General features: G+C 40.6%; 1 protein-coding gene across 1 annotated transcript in view; it reads right to left on the reverse strand.

The window, feature by feature from the left end:
- Positions 1-671: 671 nt before the first annotated feature.
- The window catches only part of LOC115620556 (homeobox protein homothorax), a 166,215-nt gene continuing 145,563 nt past the window's right edge, over positions 672-21,323 (reverse strand). Inside the window, exons 11-14 of the mRNA XM_030513843.1 lie at positions 17,427-17,575; positions 6,766-6,842; positions 2,505-2,563; positions 672-2,345 (exon numbers count right to left, since the gene is read on the reverse strand). Coding sequence (XP_030369703.1) covers positions 2,185-2,345; positions 2,505-2,563; positions 6,766-6,842; positions 17,427-17,575 — 446 coding nt within the window. The 3' untranslated portion in view covers positions 672-2,184. The remainder of the gene's footprint in view (positions 2,346-2,504; positions 2,564-6,765; positions 6,843-17,426; positions 17,576-21,323) is intronic.

Raw genomic sequence — 21,323 nt, forward strand, 5'->3', positions numbered from 1 at the left:
ATATTTGAGATGAGACTGAAGGATCACTAATCAGTGTTGATCAACAATTGTTGAAGTGTTGTGATTTGTGGGTGTAAAAAATAAAACACCATATTTAGCAGCAAGTAGAAACAAAAACAAGAGATGAAACAAAACAAAACATGCCCCGCATTAACCAGTTGCTGAAAAAAATAACTCTGCATATGAGCTCAATAATTCGTATGTTTCAAATAAACATAAATATATGCAATTAAATAAAAACCGGCTCAATATAAAGGTTGTATAAAACGAAAGTGTTTTCTAATGTCTATATAAATTATCTGTCGGAAAAAGAAATGCCAAATTCGAAATAAGAAGACGAGAAAGTGTTATTTTTCAAATATTTTTCATATATGCATTTTTCATTTTTCATCAATAAGTTCATTCATACAATGATGCTCTTTAGCGTTATCTTTTGCTCAGTTTTTGTTTGCATTAAATCGTTAAAATTAAATCATTAATTAAGTAAAGGTAATAATAATAGTTAACTAAATGTAACGCATACAAATTAAAATACATAAATAAAAGTACAATTTAAATGTATATATAATTTAATAGTTATTGTTTGTATATGTATGTATATTTATATATTAATAGTATACTTACTATTTATATTATGAAATATATATATTCATATCCAATCGGGCCACTTTATTTACTTGGAAATAATACTACAAATACACACAAAGAAAATTCAAAACAATTTCAATTGAAAAAACGTTTACAAATTAAATTCCTTTTCATTCGCTTAACTTTTGCAACTTTTGCGTAAAATTAGAAAACAATTCAATTCATTTAAATTAGTGCACTAAACATAAGGTTTCATGTATACTCCAGTTATATTTATATATTTATATGTATATGAATATTTATAGTTGGTTATTCATCTGTTTATACACACTTGTACACATACATACATACATACAACTACATATACATATATAGATGTACATATATGTATATTGAAAACAAAGCGTTCCTACAACTGACTCGTTACGTGGCTAAAAAGAAACTAAAAACTAGCAAAGAATTTCTTGAATTAGTTTATGTTTTTTTGTAAAGATTTTACTGCTTCTCTTCTTGTTGTTGCTGTTCAGACAAGGCCCGAACATGTATTCATTTTATTCAATTGGAGGGGCGAGGCATTCACTAGAATTTCTAGAAAAATATAAATCTAAATTCAAATTCAAATTAAGCTCTACTCGAAAATAACAAACGAAATAAAATTTTTTTCTTTTAACTCAAATATTTGGCTCGCTTCAAACAAAATTTAGCTCAAATCTTTGTGTTTTTGTAGGTGTGGGTGAGTGTGTATGTGTGTGGATGCGCCTAAATGTATGCTTTAAAATGGTTCCATTTGCTTTCATTTCTGCCATGCTGCTGCAGCTGCCTTTTGTAGCTTGAAAATAAATTAGAAATTTGCATTTCACTTTGATATTTTGTAGTAGTAGTTGTCGTTATTGTTGTGTGTGTGTGTGTGTGTGTATCTGTGTTAATGTGTGTGTGTGTATCGTTTATTTAACTTATAGCTAAGCGTTTCTTTTGTTTATGCATAAATATCTTTTCTTTTGTTATTTATGTTTAAAGTATACACAAATAGTTTCTTTAAAATTGTTGCTTGCTGGTGTGCTGCTTGTTCTTCTTGTTTTTGTTGTCGAGCAGACACTTAGCCTGCTCCTGGTTTCATATTTGTTGTTGCTTATTTCCTTTTGCTTTGCTAATATCATATTCTTTTAAGATTTTACTACAGTGTTTTTTGTTTTTCATTTCTTGCTTTCGTTTATTACTGACTGATATTGCCACTTGGTTGGGTGTACTTTGAAGGGGGTTCTCTTCTCTCTCCTCTCTGCTCCTGCTTCTATATCTTCTCCTGTCCGATTTGGAGGATCGAAACAGTTGCAGCTGCCAACTGCTATGGCTAATAAGTTTGTAGTACAGTTTCATTGCTGCCTTCAATCAAGAAGCGAATGCTCACGCGTTTCCTTTATCCTGTTGCTGATCCTTCCCAGCGTGTTGTTGTTGCTGTTGTTGGTGTTGTTGTTGCTATTGCTGCCGCTTTCCTCTCTCCACAGTTTAGTAGTAAATTTAAGCTATGATTTTGGCTTTGTCGCTATCGTCAGCACTGCGCTGCGCCGCCTCGCACCCACCGCCGCCCTCTAGATTGCATTACAAATGCTGGCCGTAGTACTCAGCGGGCGGGTAGTGGGGATAGCCTTGATGGAAGCCCGGATCGCCGGGCGGACGATGCATCATATGCGCTTGACTGTCCATCATATAGCCCATGGCATCGTGACCATAACCGGAGGGACCTGGATGCGGTGTATAAACTGTTGAATCGGGCATGGGCAAATAGACAAGAAACAAAAAGAAACATAATTAGAAATTGCGCTACAAAACATCGACTCAAAGGGCTGCTCAAATGCTGAGCAGCCTTTTGAAATCATTATTTAACGGACGCCATTTCGTTACTATGCATCGATATTTACCTGCACGATTCGATTGATCGATCATCGGCTGCACAATTCTTCGCCGCGCATTGATGAACCTGCAAGTAGAAGAAGTGGGGGAATCTTGTCTTAGCAAGGGTTTGGCTCTCTGTTTTAATTAGCAATTGTCAAGATGATAGTCAGGGACAGAACACACTCGCACTCACACTTGCACGCCTAACTGGTCATGAATTATTTATCAAATATACAGAAAGAACAACAACAACAGCAACGTGCAGAGCTGGATTTGAGCTGAGCTGAGCAGAGCATTGTTTTATGTGTGCACTTAGCCATAAACTAAACCAAATCTGCGCCAGAGTCACACTTTTTGCGCGTCCCACTAAGAAGTCGAAGTCGGGCACATCAATAGCCGCGGGCTGCCTACAAAAGCCGACGCCGACGCTGACGCTGACTCCGACTTTGGTTATGATTGTCGTTAATAAATGCAATAAGAAATAATAAGCAAGCGACTGCAGTTGATCCGTTCAGTTCTGAAGGATCAGCTACAAACAAAAAAGGCACCAGAAAAGAAATGATTAAAGCAAAAAGCCGCCAAAAGCTGCCGTCGAGTGACAGTCGTGGTGGCTTGGCTCGCAGTCTGACCGATCACAGATATTGCCGTATATACTCCTATATATATATATATATATATATTCGTTGACACAAAAAACTCCACTATACATCATAGAAACAGTAAAGCTTCCCAAATGCGCGCCAAGGGCGGCAGAGTGAATTATTCCAGGCAATCGAACAACAATTAACAGTCAAGAATTGAATCAAAAGAACGATTTTTGAGGATAATGATAACAAATTTTTTATAAAGTATTTGTCGGTGCTTATTAAAAGATTTTAGGCAAGCAATGGTATAAACTTGTTAAGGAATGGGAACTGATTTCATTGTCCTTTCCTTTGCCGCCAATCAACTGCAAAGTTCTTTATAGCGCAGTTCAACTGTAAATCTTTGCGGTAGTAACATCAAGTTATTAACCAAACAAAAAAAGCAGACAGTTATGGGTAACACAGTGCCAGTTAGTTGTACAAATCGGCGAGGTTAATGCACTGCCTTCCAATTCTTTTTTTCAGTGAAATGTTACCCGAAAACTTTTTTCAATTTCAGTTCAACAGTGGTTTTTATTTTTTTTTTTTTTTTGGCTGTGTTGCTTCATTTTGGGCGGAAATTGTTGCAACGCCTCGAAATCGTTTATCAAAACGACAAAATGGAATTGAGTTCCGTTGCGTTGCTGGACGGGCAGACAGACAGGCAGACAGACAGACAGGCAGAAGGCAAGGAACATTGCTTAACTTTCAGTTAACGAGTAGGTTGTCGGAGCGGGCATGTAAGCTGCAAATCGATTTGGCCGCCGGTTACAAAAGGTTGCTTTGGGGTTTATGTTTATGGAACGCTGCGATGAAGCAGTCTTATATGCGCTTGCAGGAAAACAGGACAATAGAGTCGATAAGAGTGTGCAGCTTTAGTTCAGGAGTTTTCAATTAACTTAAGAATTGTTAATACAACTGCAACAAAATAGGTTCACACTGAACTTAGGAATTGTTAAAGCAGAATACAATAAAGCAGTGTTAGTGCTGTTTCCAAAACGGGCAACTCTAATGCTTCAATCCGTGTCCAAACTTGGACAGGCTCTTTGCAATAAATTCTGGCCCCCACTCAGGCGAGGTGGAGCGGGAGAGCCAACCAATAAGTGTGGCTATAAGATTGGATGCCACATTTGCACAGATATTTATGTACTTACGCCATAATTATAACTTTTTCTTCGGCTGTAAGTAAGCGTTAATATTTAAAACTTCTGCCACAACATGAAACTTTTTCGATTACGCACACGCCAGCCAGGACGAAACAACAAGAGTAGGCAGGACAACCTTGTCTGGGCTCTCCGTTCTTCTGCTGCTTCTCCTCTTATTGGGTGTTAATGGACTTTTTTTGTGTGGGTGTGTGTGTGTGTGTTGGTCATTTGAATTGCTTCTTAGTGCGGCAAGTGTTTTTCCCTCAAATTGCACAAAATAAATACACATTTAGGAAAAGCTGGAGTGACGGAGCAGCCAACGCCCCCACGCCGGCCATTCCCCACGGATTTGGAGTGAAGGTGTCGTCCGCCAGCCCATAAATAACCGAAAGTGTCAACATTTTATTTTGCTATTTTCCGAAGGTTTTTCTACAAATGTTGCTGCCCTGCTTTTCTTTTCTTTTCCTAACGCAACGTTGCGTGCTTAAGCGAAACGGGCAGGCGAGAGAAGAACGAAGCGCCGAGTTGGAAAAGTGGAAGCTTGGACCTTCCATTCCGTCTATTTGTTAATTTGCCGTGTGCTTCAGTGAGCGCGAAATTCAATTTAATTGAGCTGAGTGCCTGCTGTGCCGTTACACACAGAAAAAAACAAAAACGAGAGAAGAAAACAAGCAAGTTTACCGAGTCCCGCCCTCTGTAACCCCAACCCCAACCTCGAAATGTGCGTCTCTTCTCCGGCCGCTGGATGTTGCCTGTTGGCCGACTAGCTGGCTGGCTGGCTGGCTGGCTGGCTCACACATTTCTCGCTAGATTTTATTATGGCCTGTCCCTGCTTAAAAGCATTCCAGCCGACAGGCAACTGCATAAAAGATTCAGCAACGCTTTTAACTTGCTTTCAAGCTTACACCCCCCACACCCCCCCGATCAACCCATCCAAGCCAACCAACCCATCCAACCCATCCCCCACACCTAGCCACTGCCACAGTCGGAGCTTAGAAGCTTGTCTTGTCTTTTGCATTTACTGCACAAAGTGTCAAGTTTTCCAGCATGTCGCATAATGTGTAAAATTTGATGAAGTTGCTGCTGCACTGCCCCTCCCCCCGCTCGGCCCATCTCCCCCTAGCCACACTCTAGGCTGCCTAATGCGCTTTCCAACTCAACTGTCTCTGGATTGTGACTGCTCCAATGCAGCTCTATCTGCTTGTCTGGATATCTCTTCCGTCCGTCCGTCCGTTCGACCGTTCGTCCGTCCGTTTGTCTGTCCGTATGACCGTCTCTCTGTCTGTCCGTCCATTGCCGTTGCTCATGTGTTGTGCATGTTACCGGGGCCATAATTTTGTTGGCTACATTTTTGTGCTTGGCATTTTTCTCCAGCTTTTGTTTTTTTTTTCCCCCATTTTTGTATGCATTTCTGCCTAAGAGATTGGCAGGTTGGTTTGGATTTTTGAATTTGCGGCGTAGGCGCTACAAACCTTATAAATTTGTCCTAGGTAATGTGATAGCTTTTGTGTTTGTCTTAGCACGTCTTCGTTGCGTTGTCTGTTGGTTAAGGGATTTGACAGCTGTGAGTCGTGTGTTCGGTTCTGTTTTTATGCAAGTGTCACCAAAAGTCACACAACCAGTGAGTTTGCTCCGGTTATGCTAATTGTGCGCTTAGGAAGAGGTTCAGCTTAAGACTGAAGTGTGAATCAAGTGTCTGCTTTGAGCCTATTCTTTCCCTCTTTACTTAAAGTAATCAAAAATAAGAATTACTTGAATTGAAAGGGCAGAGACCAGCTGTAACTTCTTCAAAGTCGATGGTTTATTATTTGTGGGGTCGGCCCATCATTTACGTTTCTCCCCACTCTTGTAAGTTGTTTCAGCCATCTACAGCCGTTGTCTTAATTTAAAGTCAAACTCTTATCTAAGCTGTTTCTGATCGATTTACAATTCGTATTACAAACATACTTCTACAGTGCCTTTAAAATTAAGCTGCATAACTACTTGTATGTACTTACATATATTTGTCTAAATAAAATAAAAAGTAATCCCTGAACCTTTGCCACAACATTCATCATTCAGTGTTAAAACTCAAATTTTATATCAGATACTTGTATATAAAATGCGGGCTGTAATATAAAACTTTCTTTCTGTACACAAAAATATTATTACTTGTTTCAAAATGTTGTGTGAAATTGTAAAAGTTCGCCTCGAGATTATTTGCCTGACAGGAGTTTGTGAAAAAAGCAAAATAGTTTGCAAGTTTTGTTAGAGGATTCTTTTTGTTTGAAATATGTGTGTCAGTTTTGGGTTTTAAAATCAGTTGTTCAGTCTATTGAGCTAAGTTGCTGAAGTAACTTGTAACTTCTCGAGTCTGTCTTAAGCAGTCAGTCAAGTCTGTCTCAAAGGGTTTTTCAAAGGCAGACAAATTTCCATTTGACAAGTCTAGTTCTATGATTAATTTTCTCTCGCATTTCTCTAACAATAAAAAGTGTGTTCTGCTTGACAGCCTTCGCTCGTAATTATAGTGTAATGCTTACCAATTGTTAACTTGCAGTATCGTTAGGCCAGTATCCTGCGCCAATTGTTTCTTCTGGTCCTCGGATGGGTAGGGATGCTGTAAGAAACAAGAAGAGGGCAGAACAAAACAATTAAACATTTTCGTATGTACTCGTAATTGAAGTCAATATTTCGTGACATGCACAATTGTTGATAAGTAGTGTGTGTGTGTGTGTGTGTGTGTAGGTTTAATAAAATTTATAATCTATCTAAAGCCAAGCGACACACAATCGATCGATCAATCATTAGGCAGCCAAGTTTGTTGGGAACCTGTCACTGGAGGCGCTGCACTTGAAATGCGTGAGAGTGGAAGCAAGAATTAAACAATTTCGTTCTTGCTGTTGTTGTTGTTGTTGGATGTTTATCAGGGAAGCGCATTCTATGCGCCCGCTTATCAGCACTGCCACTCACAGTGTCCTCAATATTTGGGCAACTGCAGATACATTGAAGCGCCAAAGGGGCAAACAAAGCGACGCGAGGCGAGTCGAGTCGAGTTGGATCGAGTTGGCTGGCGGGCTACTCATAAATCTTGCAGCCGGCTAGCCGCCAGAGTGGCGTCAATGTGTAAACAATGGCTGAAAGTCGTGGCTGTGTGTGTGTGTGTGTGAATTGGTGTGTAATTGTGTGTGGGAGCAGGAGCTGCAGCTAATCTAATCACTTGGACAGCAACGTACGCACTGGCGCTTATTACAATTTTCTATTTGTTTAGTTGTTGTAGCGCTGGCTACTGTTGCAGTTATTGTTGATGTACAAATATTGACTCGACGACTTCCAATACCATGCCCTCGCTATGCTCTCCATCAACAGCCGTTGTCAAATTAGCTGGAAAGGCGGCAAGAAACGCGCTGAAGTCGCGCTGGAATCGCCTTTGCCGTTAAAGTCGCGCCCGCTGTCAAACATTTCTTTTGTGGCTTTCGTTTGATTTTCATTTAGCATTTGGCATTTGTTTTATGTTTTTGTGCTTCTCTCTTTTTGGCTTTTTAAATTGTGCGGAAATTGCTGTCAATTTTTTTTTATTCTTTTGTTGAGGGCTTTGCGCATGCGCCGCGCACTTCTCTGTTAATTTTATTTTTGTATTTTTCTTCTCAACCCTTGCCGCTTAACAAGCTGTCTGGGCACACGACGGAATCGTCGCTTATTTCCGGCAGCTGTGGGCGTTTCAATTTTGGCACTCCGGAGCAGTTAAGGCGGTTGCTTGCCTTCTGCAATTTATTGTGATTTGTTGTCTGTCTGGCCGTCCATCTGTCCTGTTTGTCGGTCTGTGTGTTGTCTTTGGAATTTTGTGGTTGTGGCCTCGCAATTGAACTTTGAACGACATTGTCAGCGTTATTATATTGTTGTTGTTGTTGTTGTCTGTAAATGCAATTTGCTATTGGCAGCTTCCTGTGCTCAGCTCCTCAATGCTTCGCTCTGCATTGTCATTTGTTGCGTGAAATATGCAGATGCCCCCAAGGCGCCCGACAGTTGTCCTTGTTGCTTTTAATATATAGACTGTAGAACATGCTATTCACTATTTACTATATATGTACATACTACATGCAGATATTTGTGTATATGAATATACAAGACAGTATTCAATATCTAACTGTGCAAGGAACAACTACAACAACTGCAATAACAGGCGAGTCCAGTCCAAGCAATTCCAATCGAAATGTGCAACGCTGCACATCCTTGTCCTGTCCGTCTCTATCTGTTTGTGTTTGTCTGCCCTCTCTATCGCTCCTTGTCCGTCTGTCTGCGCGCGTGTGTGTATATATGTGTGTGTGTATGTGTATATGTATGTGTGTGTGTGTGTAATGCAATTTAGTTGCCTTGTTGTCCTTGCAGTCCACACCCATTTCTGCTGCTGCTTCCTCTAATATCTCTGGGCTGTCGTTGCCTCCTTAAATGCATTTGCCTTATTGTTTGTGTTTAATAAATTTTGCTTGTTGTCTTGTTTGTTGTGTTGTAGCTATGCTGTTTGTGTGTGTGTGTGCGTGTGTATGTGTGTGGCAATATTTGTTGTCTGTTGCTGTCCCCACTGCCACACCCCTGACGCGCCCACCCACGCCCACTACAACAAATAACGAAAACTATATGAAATTTGCGTATTGACAAATAAACGAAGCCATGTAAATACAATGGACATGCCAATGGCAATGGCTGCTGCTTCGAGTTGTTGTTTCAGCTGTTGTTGTTGTTGTTGCTGCGGCTGCACCTCGCTTATGGTTGGAAAATGTTCAAGAAGTCAAAAGGCATAAATTACAGGCAGGTAAATTAAAATGGAATTTATAGCATACTTTGTGGCGCACATCTATTTAGGATGCTTCGAATAGCCAACTTAACTCGTGTGCCGACGTGTGTGTGGGTGTGTGTGTGTGTGGCATTATTGATTTGCTAATGTGGGCAAGCTTGCAAAGATTTGCAGCAACTTGTGGCCGAATGTGCTGTTAATAACAATTATAAATTTTATGTCTTCCCAGCAAGTTGATAAATAAAATTGAGCTCGGTAATATAATCGGCATAACTAACTGTGCAGTAGATAAAACCAAATTTATACAAAACTGATAATGTGACACTAATGTCGGTCTGGTTTCATTTATATCTCAGAGAGCAATAAACAACAAGTTATGGAAACGGATAATTTTCGGTTTAGCTGCAGCTGACTTGATAATGTAAACGAAAGATAATGCTGGACCGAGTTGTGTGCACAAGTACAATATGCAAGAATAGATAATGCATTGCAAGTAATGCTTCAGTCAGACTCTTAATTGACAATTATTAGAAATGTTTCTTTTAGATTTAACGCCAAGTTCATTTATCTTGAAAAATGAAACAACCGTTTTAGGCAATTTTGCAAAAACCTATCGAACAATTTACTTTGTTTAGCATTTTATCCAATACATAAATATAGTGTGAGAAATTGCCGGATTATGTTTACAAAAATTACTGCATTTTGTAGTTTTTGGTGTAGTTTGTGCCTTGAATTACAAATGAATTACAGAATGTGATAATTGAGTTTTCGTAAAATGTCAAACGTTTATTAATTTGACAATTGAAAAGTAATTTGTTTTCTTCGCATTAATAACGAATAGCCACATTACATTTCCATCATTTTATTTGGCATTAATAAAGTAATGCATTTTCATTTTGAATGAAATGCTTGCTTGGCTTATCGAGTTGTGAATACATTTTTCAACTCTTTGCAGACATTTCTACGCCTACGCCGCATTGCAACTGTCAAGATACAAATACATACTTGCTGCTGCTGCTGCTTTTCTCGGCTGCACCAATTACGCTAATGAAAACAATTATGCATTTTGCATATCAGACACACACTAGAGAAGTTTTGTGTGTGGAAGTGCGCGCACACATGTCAAGTAAAACAAAGTCCATTTGGTTTATTAATTTACCATACGACAAAATAATTAATTACTGTCACGCCTTTAAGTTGCCTTTCCATGTGACGTTGCCGTCGTCATCGTCGTCGTCGTCGTCGTTTCTGTCTTTGTCCCTGTCTGTCCCCGTGCCTCCGCCTCTCCCTGTTGCCTTTGTCTATGGTGGCAGCACTATTTGCTACTCGCTCCACTTTTTGCCACATATTTTCACTGTTGTTGTGTTTATTTAAACTTGGCAAATGAATTTAAAACAATCAGCACACAAGCGCTGCCCACACGCTCCGCCCAGTCCCCCAATGCTGACAAGTGCCAACCAACCAGCCAAGCGAACAGAGCGGCGAGAAGCGACCATTCAAGCGACCCTAGGCCTATGTAGCTGCCTTGATTGCGGGGCCCTACCCTGCTCCAGTCCTTCCACCGAGCCGCTCAGCACATGTCAACATCACTGCAATGCTGCCGTGACACATGGCCCAACAAGCCCAAGACTGGCCCAGGCCGCAGATCCAGTAATGCACACGTACTCGTACAACGACAACGACAACGCCACCGATGCCGTCGCCACCGCCATTAACAGCGCCAAATGCGACGCCATTTGTGAGGCAGCAACAACAACAAAAATGAAAAACAAAAAAAAAACCAGCAGACTCTGGAGGTGGCAACAACACAGCACAGTGTCCTAAGGAAACCACTCTTTGATAAAAGTATGCGATAAGTTAAACCAGAGCATAATCTTTAAACAAAATAGAAATAACACAAAATTAGAAATGTGGAGAAAAGAGGGAAAAACATGAAGTAGATCTCAATTTTTGAATAAATTAAATTGCAGGCCAATGAAGAAAATTTAGATATTATAACTAAACGAACTAGTTAAGACTTTCAAAAATAATAATAATAAGGTACTTCCGAGATCAATAAAACTCTTTCATATACAACTATAGAATATTAATTGAGGGAGGAAGATACATTTCAACTTTAAATTTACAGAAATTATTTATTTATTTAGGCTGCGGATTTTCTCTTCTTTTCTAACCAAACAATTTGCTGTTGATTTCAATTGATGATATCATAAGTAGTACCATAAGTAGTTTCAATTTCCTTTAAAACTATTTTTAATTCAACGGTCTATTCATTCAAAATTATTTCTTAAACAGCAGAACAACTCCCAGTAAGTTTAGAGCCTTTGCAATTTTCAGCGCCACAACGCAATGCTGGCCCACTGTGCGGCAATAGCGACGATGTCGCGCTATGTGAAAATTGCATTGCGCCCGACGACTGACGACGGCCTCTGGCAGCCATTATGAAGATTTTTTCCAGTTGCACTATATGTCTAAACAAAGCCAAATGAGTGTATCACACACAAGCACACACACTTAAGTACACACACATACATGACTTGCAGCCACATTTGTACTAATCGCGACGTTGTCGTCGTCTCCATACTTAGTCGTCATGTTTGCGAAAACAACAAAAATCTAAAAAAAAAAAGATGAAAATAATTTGCTGCCGCGTTATAGCGCGCTGTGTGGCACGAATAGGCTTACAGTTTTTAATATGCCCTACGGTGTGGCAAGTGCTACGAACTGTGGCAAGTTGGGGCCAACAAACTGATGAAGGTGTGTGCCACACAGAAATTGCAGAACATGCTGCCGCTTCAGATCATACTTATAGGACTTATAAGATGCAATTTTATCGTGGTGTAGATATAGAATGAATTCCACAAATGAATATATTACATTTAAATATGTATAATCATCAGCATTTTAATCTACTTAGCAAAGTGGATTTAATTGTTTACGATTTTCCTATGCCTATAAGAGAAATTAGGACTTTTCATTTTTATTTTTGTAAGCCTAGCTCTGTGATCGAGAGAGGAAATTATAATCAAAACAATTGAACCGAAGCAACATGAATTTTTTATTTATATTTAGCTCAATTACTGATCGAATATTACGTTACTGAATATTATTTGATTTGAGCTAGGATTGTCTTAAATCAAAGTCCTCACAATGTTAAATTATTAATGATTGAAGTGTTTTCTTTATTCTAAATAGGATCCGTTCTATTAAGCAGCTGCATATGCTCTGCTTTTCTCTATAGAGCGCATTATCGCTTCATCCAAAACGAAACTAAGCGCCGGCCAGCAATTTGCTGCATTGCTGCCGCATGCAACATGCAACATGCGCGCTAACAACAACAACTAACAACAATGCAACTCTTGCAGACAGCCACCTTCGTACGTATCCGCCGACTTCCTCCGCGAATCCGCGCATCATTTCTGCCAAGGCTCAGCATTTTGCGCATTTTTCGGGGGTTGCTTTTACAAGCAAACTCACACACACACACACACATGCTCACACACACACACACACACTACACACACATGCATGCACAAGTACAGCAAAGCTCATGTGTGTTTGTGTGTGTGGGTAAGTATGTTGGAGTAAATGGGACGCCCCGACAATGGCCGGAAGAAATTGCGCGCCGCACACATGGCACTCACTCGGAAATGGGGATGGGGGAAGGGGGGGAGGGGCCTACAGCGGCGGTTAAGGGGCCCGGCTGGTGAGTGAGGGACGGAGGGAGGGAAAGGGGGTCGTTGCATGGCCATAGCGAGTAGGCGGAGCACACGAAATGCGAACGCGAAATGAAACTTTTTGCCTTTGGTGTTGCTGCTGCAGTTGTTGTTGTTGTTGCTGTTGTTGTTGTCTGCAATGCGCGCCAAATGTAAACAAAATATTCGCGCGCCTGCCATAATTATGGCAACGGCTACAACTACAACAGCAACAGCAACAACAATCAGCTACATGCCAACAACAACCACGCAAAAGTCGCAAGTACAAGTAACAAGAAAAAAAAGAAGAAAAATAAGGAATGAGAGACCCAGTCATGCATTGCATTGCATTTTTCCCCCCCCCATCGTTGTAGTTGTTGCTGCATTATGTCTGCCAGCCTTTTGTTTTTGGTTGGCCAGTGCGCTTAACCCTCCCCTTAACCCCCCTCCACACATTAAACGCTCTTCATTAGCAACGTCGCCCGACAACGCATTTGCCATTTGCTTTGCAATCATCGTCATCGTCACTGTCTTCATCGTCGCCGTCGTCGTCGTCGTCTTATTTGGGGTCTGGTTTTTAACGGCTTTACCAACGCCATTGCCATGGCCATAGCCATTGCGATAGCCCATCGTCGCCATGGTGGACTCCTCCATCGTCTTGATCGTCATCTCTGGTCTGGGTCTTGGGCCTGTCAGTCATGGCGGTTCAAATTGCTGGCATTGCGTTGCATTTGGATGCGGCGCGCCTCAAATTTCTCTTGGCAGTGGTTATCAAGAAACGAAAACTGAAAACTGTTAATTACAGAAATTGGCATTTAATGCGCTTGTCTAGCTGCAGGGGGTGGGCAGGTCAGAGAAGGGCAAGGGATGAGTAGCATACGTGTGGTTTAAATTAAATGGCGACTGTGTGCCCCACACCCGCCGCTATGCTCGGGGCGATAAATCAAATCGACAAACAACAAAAAGAAAGCAATGGCACAGTGGGTCGCAGGTCGTAAATAAATGTTAGTCAAGCAAATCTTCAACATTATGGATCTGCAATACCGATAAACTGATTAATTTCATTCAGTTCCTAATTCCGTAAATTCTTGTGCAAGTTGAAGAGGCAACAGCGGTTGAAAAATGCAAAAATGTGGTATAATTTTCTAAATCAAAATTTGTTAGAATGAACCGACCTATATATTATTTGAAATTATTTGAAGTAATTTCGAAATAATGCCTTTAATGTTTACCTTTCAACAAATTAAAAGTAGAGCTCAACAATGTGCCTTGCAAAAAGTCTCCATTTCTCTGATAAGATTCGTCGATCAAGCTATTGACTTCCATTCATCAATATTGCGTATGGTCGGAAATAACTGTTTAACACCACTGTGCATTAGAAACAACAACCACTGCTTTGAATACAAAATTAAAGTTTGAAACGCTGCGCATATCCCCGTCGCCATTACTGGGACAACAAACAAACAAAAAAAAAAAAAAACTGAAAAAGAAAACAAGTGAAAAACAATTTCCCTAATGCTGCTGCAAATCACTGTTAATGGCATTAAGCCGACTACCTACCACTATTGGCAATTGAAGAAGAATCGGAGCGCCAGGATGTGAAAGTCGAGCCGCCAACGGCACGGTCTGAACAAACATGACTGATGCGCTGATTTAAACGGCAATTCATCAATGTCAGACTGTGGGTTGGTTGGGCTGCAGTTTAGGGTAGTGGTGGTGGGGGTGGGATGGGGACATTTCGATTGCTTTGGGTTAATGCGTCTACGCGTTGTCTACAGAGTGTGGGCTGCCTTCCATTAGTAGTGGTGCTGGCGGTTGTGGGCCACACATTTCCATCTATTTTTAAACTTATCTCACAGACATACTCGCATGTATGTAAGTATATATGGACCCACATATAATATAGATAAATTTTTATTTTTACTCCATGTCCGACTTTTGTGAAATGCCTCAGCTTCAACTTTAATTTCCGATTTGTTTGCTTATCGTTTCGGGCCAAGTGTCTGGACGCTGGTCACCACTACTCTGCTACTAGGCGAGGACGCTGCTGTCAGTGTTCCGGCAGCTTCCGCCAACACCAACACCAACATCAGCACTAAACGGGCAATGGGAAAGAGCACATTTACAAAATTCCATTAAGATTTTTATCATTTTACATACGCAGTGGCAGAAAAAAGACAAAAAATAAAATAAAAGTAAGCAGTAGAAGAAGATTCTCAGCTAATGGCCAATGAAGCTCAGTTTCGAACTTCCTTACCGTCGCTTGACCGTTCGCTATAAAATCTTATAGTTTTGTTTTTCTCCATGCAACAAACAACCCTTGCCCTCTAAATTGTTGTAGTTTTGTTGTTGTTGTTGTTGTTGCTGTTTATGTGTGTGCAACCGCAGCGACCACTTTGTGGCTCTTACCTTGGACACACTGGTATTTGCGTTCTTGAGTCGGATTTCAATTTTTTATGACCACACACACACACGCACACACACATTCGAAGGATGAGGCGACGTCTCCAAATGTCCTGCTTAACATAAAATGGCGCATAACAAATCTGTTTATTTGTATTACATCCTTTTCCGTTTCGTTACCACTGCCATAGCCATTACTTTGATTCCTGGACCGTTTCAAGCTGGTCAGAGTTCAGTGCGCATAGTTTAGCTGTGAACTTTGATTTCGGCCTCAGAGAGTTGCATCCTTTTCGTTTGCAATTTGTTTTTAGTGCCGCATTTGAGGTTTATTTTTCGGCACTGGCCATTTATCTAAGCACTTTGATGGGCTCAAATGGAAATCTAATTGGACTCGATGACCGAGCAATAAGCACAGAAAGCGGCGTCATTGCATTTGGGCCTGCCAGTTAAATGTGGCATTGCCTCGTCCTGACGAGTGACGAGCTTCAGCTAGTGGGGCTCATGTGGTCCTTAAGAGCTTGGGACAGTGCGAGTTGAAATTGGGTTGTCATCGATAAAGCGAAGTATGTGCTAAGCTGCTTAGTCAACTAGTTAAGTAACTGGCCAGATTTTGTTGTGCATTATTCGCGTGCGTCGGGCGCTTATATAAAGCCTCAATTTCAATTGCAACTTTAATGCTAATCGTTGCTGATGATCAGAACTTGGCAACTACTTGCTCACTCTTTCTCTCTCGCTCTCGCTCTCTTCTGGCCACACCCATTGCTGTCGCTCATTGGACCAGCCAGCTAGCCAGCCAGCCAGAGAGTCAGCCAGCCGGTCAAACTAGTCAGGCACTAATCTTATCAGCCAACCTATATATATACACACTTGCGAGCATATACTAAGTATACGCACACAACAGAGCTCTGCAAAACCCAATGGCAAAAGAACCAAGTCCGCTTTTATCAAAAGCTAATAACAAACAGCTAGCAGAGCACAAATGTTCAGGCAACCGTTAAAACATATAGACACACTTGCATACCAACATATGTGAGGGAACAGTAGAAATGCAATAAGGGGCTCGGGAACAATCAAATGATTGCAAAAAAGTGACTTCTCTGCACTGCTGATAGAGTGCCCAGATCATGATGGAAATGCACATGATGTTGAGGCATTATAGACTTTGGTAGCAACAATGATTTATTTCTATTGTGGCCAAATAAAAGGAAGCTCCCTCGTTCAGACTATGTGGAATGTAAGAAGTGGAAAGATTTGTTCCACTACTACTATTTATTTCTTATTTGCATGTCTGACTAATGTTCCACAAGTTAACTAATATCACAATTTATTTTATTTCAATCACTTACAGTTGACTAACAAATACATAGACTAGTTCGATATTAGAATTGTCTGATACCCTGGGTAGTACGCAGGAGGGGGCAGGGGGGAGTCGTTGAGCATCTACAACAAATTTTGCCATATAAAGTCGACCACACGTTCATTATTATGACGCACTATTTCGCCTTAAAATGGAACTAAAATGGAACCAATTTATTAAAATTTTTCTATTGACCATACGCATTAGTTATTATTTAAACGCATCGTGCATTATTTAATCAAATTTTTAATTGTTTGGCCCCCCCCCTTCTATGAAAGCTGCGTACTCACTTGCTGATACCTAATTTCTTTAAGTCTGATTCCTATTTTATACTTTTTCTTGCAACAACTGTGTATTATTTAATAAAAAAAACGCATTAGTTTCAAAAATATAATCGAGTTATTATAGAAAGCTTGGCTTGCACCTTTAATGAACATCTGAACATTTTCTATGAAGATGCAATTATGCTTTTAATATACAAGTATTTGTATAGTATAGTATTATATTACGATTTGAAAACCTGCTCTTTATGCTTTATTTCGCATAGGCAGTGCGTACCGTAGTTTCGTTTGCTTGGATTTTCGCGCACCCGCACCGAAAGTGCAATGTAATACAAAGTTGTTGCTGCCTCTGTTGTTATTGTTGTTATTGTTGTTGCTGTTGTTGGTGCGAGGGGCAGCAGCACATTGCGGCATTCACGGCTGATAAGATCTTTGCGGCCGCGGCCATTTATGACGCATGTAAAAAGCGTCGCGATATGGCCGATGTTGTTGTTGTTGTTGCTGCTGCCGCTGCTGCTTCTTCTGCTTCTGCTGTTTGGCCATTTTGCGCACGCCATTGGCCAAAGTTATGGCCGTTGCCACGAGTGAGTTGCCTCGTGTGTGTGTGTTTGTGTGTGGGTGATTATAGGGTAACCGACTTATATGTAGATATATGTGAGTGTGAACGACTTACCGTTAAATGCTGAAACAGCCACGCTCTCAATATGTTTGTTGCTACTTTTGGGAAAATGCCACGTTTCTTTTGGTTCTTTTTGCCGCTCGCATCGTCATCCTCCTCGCCGGTGCCCTCCCCGCTGCCTATGCTGGCATTGCTGGCATCACCTGCAACACAGATCCATATACAGAAGATAGTTAGATAAATAAATAAATAAGTACATACAAGTGCATGCACACACATACTATATTTATATAGTTTTAATAGAGTTTAGGGCATTTCCTCCGGGCTTTCGCCTGGCCTATGTCAATATTGGCGCAACACTAACCAACTAGCGCCCAAACAGCTCTCTGTTTGCTCATTTTGCTTGGCTGTTGTTGTTGCTGTTGCTGCTTCTGCCTCTGCTTCAGCTGATGTTGTTGTTGCTAATGTTTATGACTGTTTGTCAAGTGGGCATAAAATTACTCTACTAGGCTAGGCTTTGCGAGCCGCCTGCCGGACTGCCTTCCTGCCTGACCGCCCGCCTGCCGCCCTCTACTTAAGCATGGAAATGATAATCATATAGTAGATGACATTGTTTGTTGCCAAGGCATATACAAAAGACGACATTGCAGGGCAGGTCAACGCGGTACACTCAGAGAAAAGCAGTTGGTTTGGAATTGGAATTCTTATATGCAACTTTTATTTCAATGCTTAGAAAGTTGAGAGAAATTAGTCTCTGGCTGGCAAATATTTTCTGGAACTTCACAAGCGGGTTAGGAACATAGTGTTTTTTTAGTTTAAGCCAATTAGAATTCTTCAAATTATTTTAAGAGCCTGTTGGTATATAAATGCAAGCATCTAGCTTAAGTTCATTTAAAACTGAATACCACTTGCCTTTGCAGTACAAATGGAAACCTAAAATGTGTCGAATAATATAGAAAAAATGAAGGACTTTTGATGTTATGATATTTAAAATAATATTCAAGAGCTGCTGGTAGTTTTGGGAAATGCAACCCAGAATAATCTGCCTATATGACTGAACCTTGTAATGGGAATAAGAAGCAGGAGAAACACATGTTGACAAAAGGTGAAAAAAATTGTTGAATTAATTTAAAAAAAAAGTAACTAGCTAACTTTTTGAAAGAGAAGCAAAATAAGCTTACGTCGATAATTCATGTTGGTAGCAAGCTTGGGCATATTTGTTTTATAATCAACCTGCTTGCGTTTTTATCAGTGTATGCTGGCTAACTTCTTGTTTTAGCATAAACAATATTAATATTTGTCATGCTCGTAGTGAAGTGGTTGGGTGGTTTAGGTGGTTGCTGCCTGCTCTCTGCGCATTCTGTGGCAATGTTCATGCATAATTTTTGGTTAATTTAAATTTTCCAAGCTTTTATCTTTTGTTTGCTCAACTTCCACACACACACACATACACAGAAGCAACTAACCAAATAACCAAAACAGCCAACCAAAAACGACGAGTCGCATTTCCGCTTTGCGCAAATGCCTTTGTTTTGGGAGCAACAACAACTACAACAATAAGAGAAGATAGCACATCTAGCTCATCATAATCATCAGCAAGGGCATTCAGAATGATTCTGTATATTTTTGTATAATATTAAGTATGTTATTTGTGTGTTTACTTAAAGTTTTAGTTACACTTAAGTAACTCAAAGGGCCTCAGACAGGAAGCTCAAATGGTTGTGCATGCAAACAAACTGGAACAGGAGGCTCCACCCGCTACCTCCGCCCCATCTATCTATCTCTTACTGTCTCCCCCCCTCTCTCTCTCTCTCACTCTCTCTCTTCAATATTGCATAATTTCATGATACGTCCGTGCTTGAGATTTGGAGTGTATGTGTGAGTGTTTGAGTGTGCCAAAACAAATATTTTTTAACACCAAACACAGTTTGCTTCACGAAGCACCTCTCTCTATGAATGTCTAACTTTTCAGATTTGTAAGACTATATGTGTTTGTATGAGTGTGTGTGTGTGTGAATATGTTTTGTTTGGTCTGTTTGCTTTGCTTGCTTCATAAATTTTCATGCTTTATCTTTTGCACAACACCTTTGCCGCCACCGTCTGCTTTTCATTAATTTTTCAGTTAACTCATTCATTAATTTTCAACAGCACACACAAAAATTTCACGGCAGCACACGCTCAACACTCACACACTCACGCAGAGTCACACACTTCACGCCATTTTGCGTAAACCGGAAGTCGGTTTTGATTAATTTAGTCGCCGAGTGAGACGTTCGCATTCTATGCGTTTGCTTCGCTCTTTGTGTTGAAATGGCCAAATGGCCATTCAGCCAGCTAGCCAGCTAGCCATGGTAGCTGATTTACCCAACGAACAGAAAGCAGACGCGGCGCCAAGTGAAAAGAGAAGTCTAGGCTAGGGCTTCAGGAATCTGAATGCCCTGCTATACGAAAAAGTTCTACTGTCCAGACATTTCTTTAAGGAAAATGACTTGGTGTGCTCTTTCAAAATTCAAACTTTGACTAAAGGCAGTGCTCTCTAAGATTTCCAATTCTGAAAGTTCAATTGTCAACCAGCAACTCGTAAAACATAACAAAAGAGAGAATTGGCGCCCATCCTCTAAGTTCCCAAATTTAAAACGTTTCTGCGACTTCTTTGTTGCCAAAATGACTAATCCTTCCTTTGGTTTATCTAAACAGCCTCAGGTTCTAGCTGAGATATCAAAATTTCTTCAATTGAGAATCGATTTTTTGCAACTTCTGCTTTCCACATTAATATTTGTTGAACAAATGCAGTATTTTTTTACAAATACTATTTTCTTGTTATATTAATAAAGGGAGATTCAAAGAAAGCTCACATCAGAACTATAATTATAAATATTAAGAGGGATAGTTTATAAGGAAAATTCACTTTCAGAAAGCAATCACCTGTTTATTTATAAATATTTAAGCTGAGCTCTTTTTTGTCGTTTCGAACAAGCATGCCCGATTGCCTGCAGGGCATTTGTTTGAAATGATATAGAAAATTAATTTACCCGAAACGCCGAAATGTAAACAAAGGCCCCCCACACACACATACACACACACACCACTTGAGCCCTTTCTAACGCCTAGCAGCGCGCCGGCGATTGCTGCATAATTTAGCAATTATGGAAATGCGTCAAGCTGAAGTTTTTCTTAATTTTTTATTTCCCAATTCTCTTTTTGTGTATTTTGACTAGCCAAACAGAAACTGCGTGGCCATTACGTCCGGACGTCTGGCATGCCTCTGCCTCTGCCCCCACCTCCGCCTCCGCCACTGACCCTCCCTGATCCCCCTCAAATGTGTCTTCCCTATTAGTAAGTACTATGTCCGAATGGCTGCGTCCATATATGTATATATTCTTATCTCAAGCCGCTGTGCTGCGCAAGAGCCGCGCACTTTGGCAGCGCATTGAAAAACTAGCTGCTGGCACTTAACAACTTCATTAAAAGTTGTTTATGATCCTCGAAATTGATTATTCCACTCATACGTAAAACGTCCCCAGACATTGGCCCAACACTGCACCGCACATTCCCACTCCACCTCCGACTCCCACTCCCAGTCCCAGTGTCAGTCTCTCTCAACTCTCAGTTCCACTTCCACTTCCATTTGCCATTCCCAGTGCCCCGATGTGGTGCTCTGGGGCTCTTTCTTGGCGCGATTTAAGCACTCAAAAGCGCTGAGCGAACGAGCGCGCGCTTAAGAAAACATGAAATTGATTAATGCATTTGGCTGCAACGATGAGGCAGTCAAGCAGGCAGGCTTCTTAATAAAAGCAACGTTCAGACTCTCAAACTAATTTGACAAACAGCGCGTATTCTAGAGAGTCCACACAATGCTAAAATAGTGAGGCACAGCAATTGGTTGGGAACTGCACATTATAGTTGATTAATTATATGATGTTTGTATTGCTTTGCTTAGCCTATCCTTTA

This window comes from Scaptodrosophila lebanonensis, unplaced genomic scaffold (genome assembly GCF_003285725.1).
Source record: "Scaptodrosophila lebanonensis strain 11010-0011.00,11010-0021.00 unplaced genomic scaffold, SlebRS2 tig00000024-arrow-pilon, whole genome shotgun sequence".
NCBI lineage: Eukaryota > Metazoa > Arthropoda > Insecta > Diptera > Drosophilidae > Scaptodrosophila > Scaptodrosophila lebanonensis.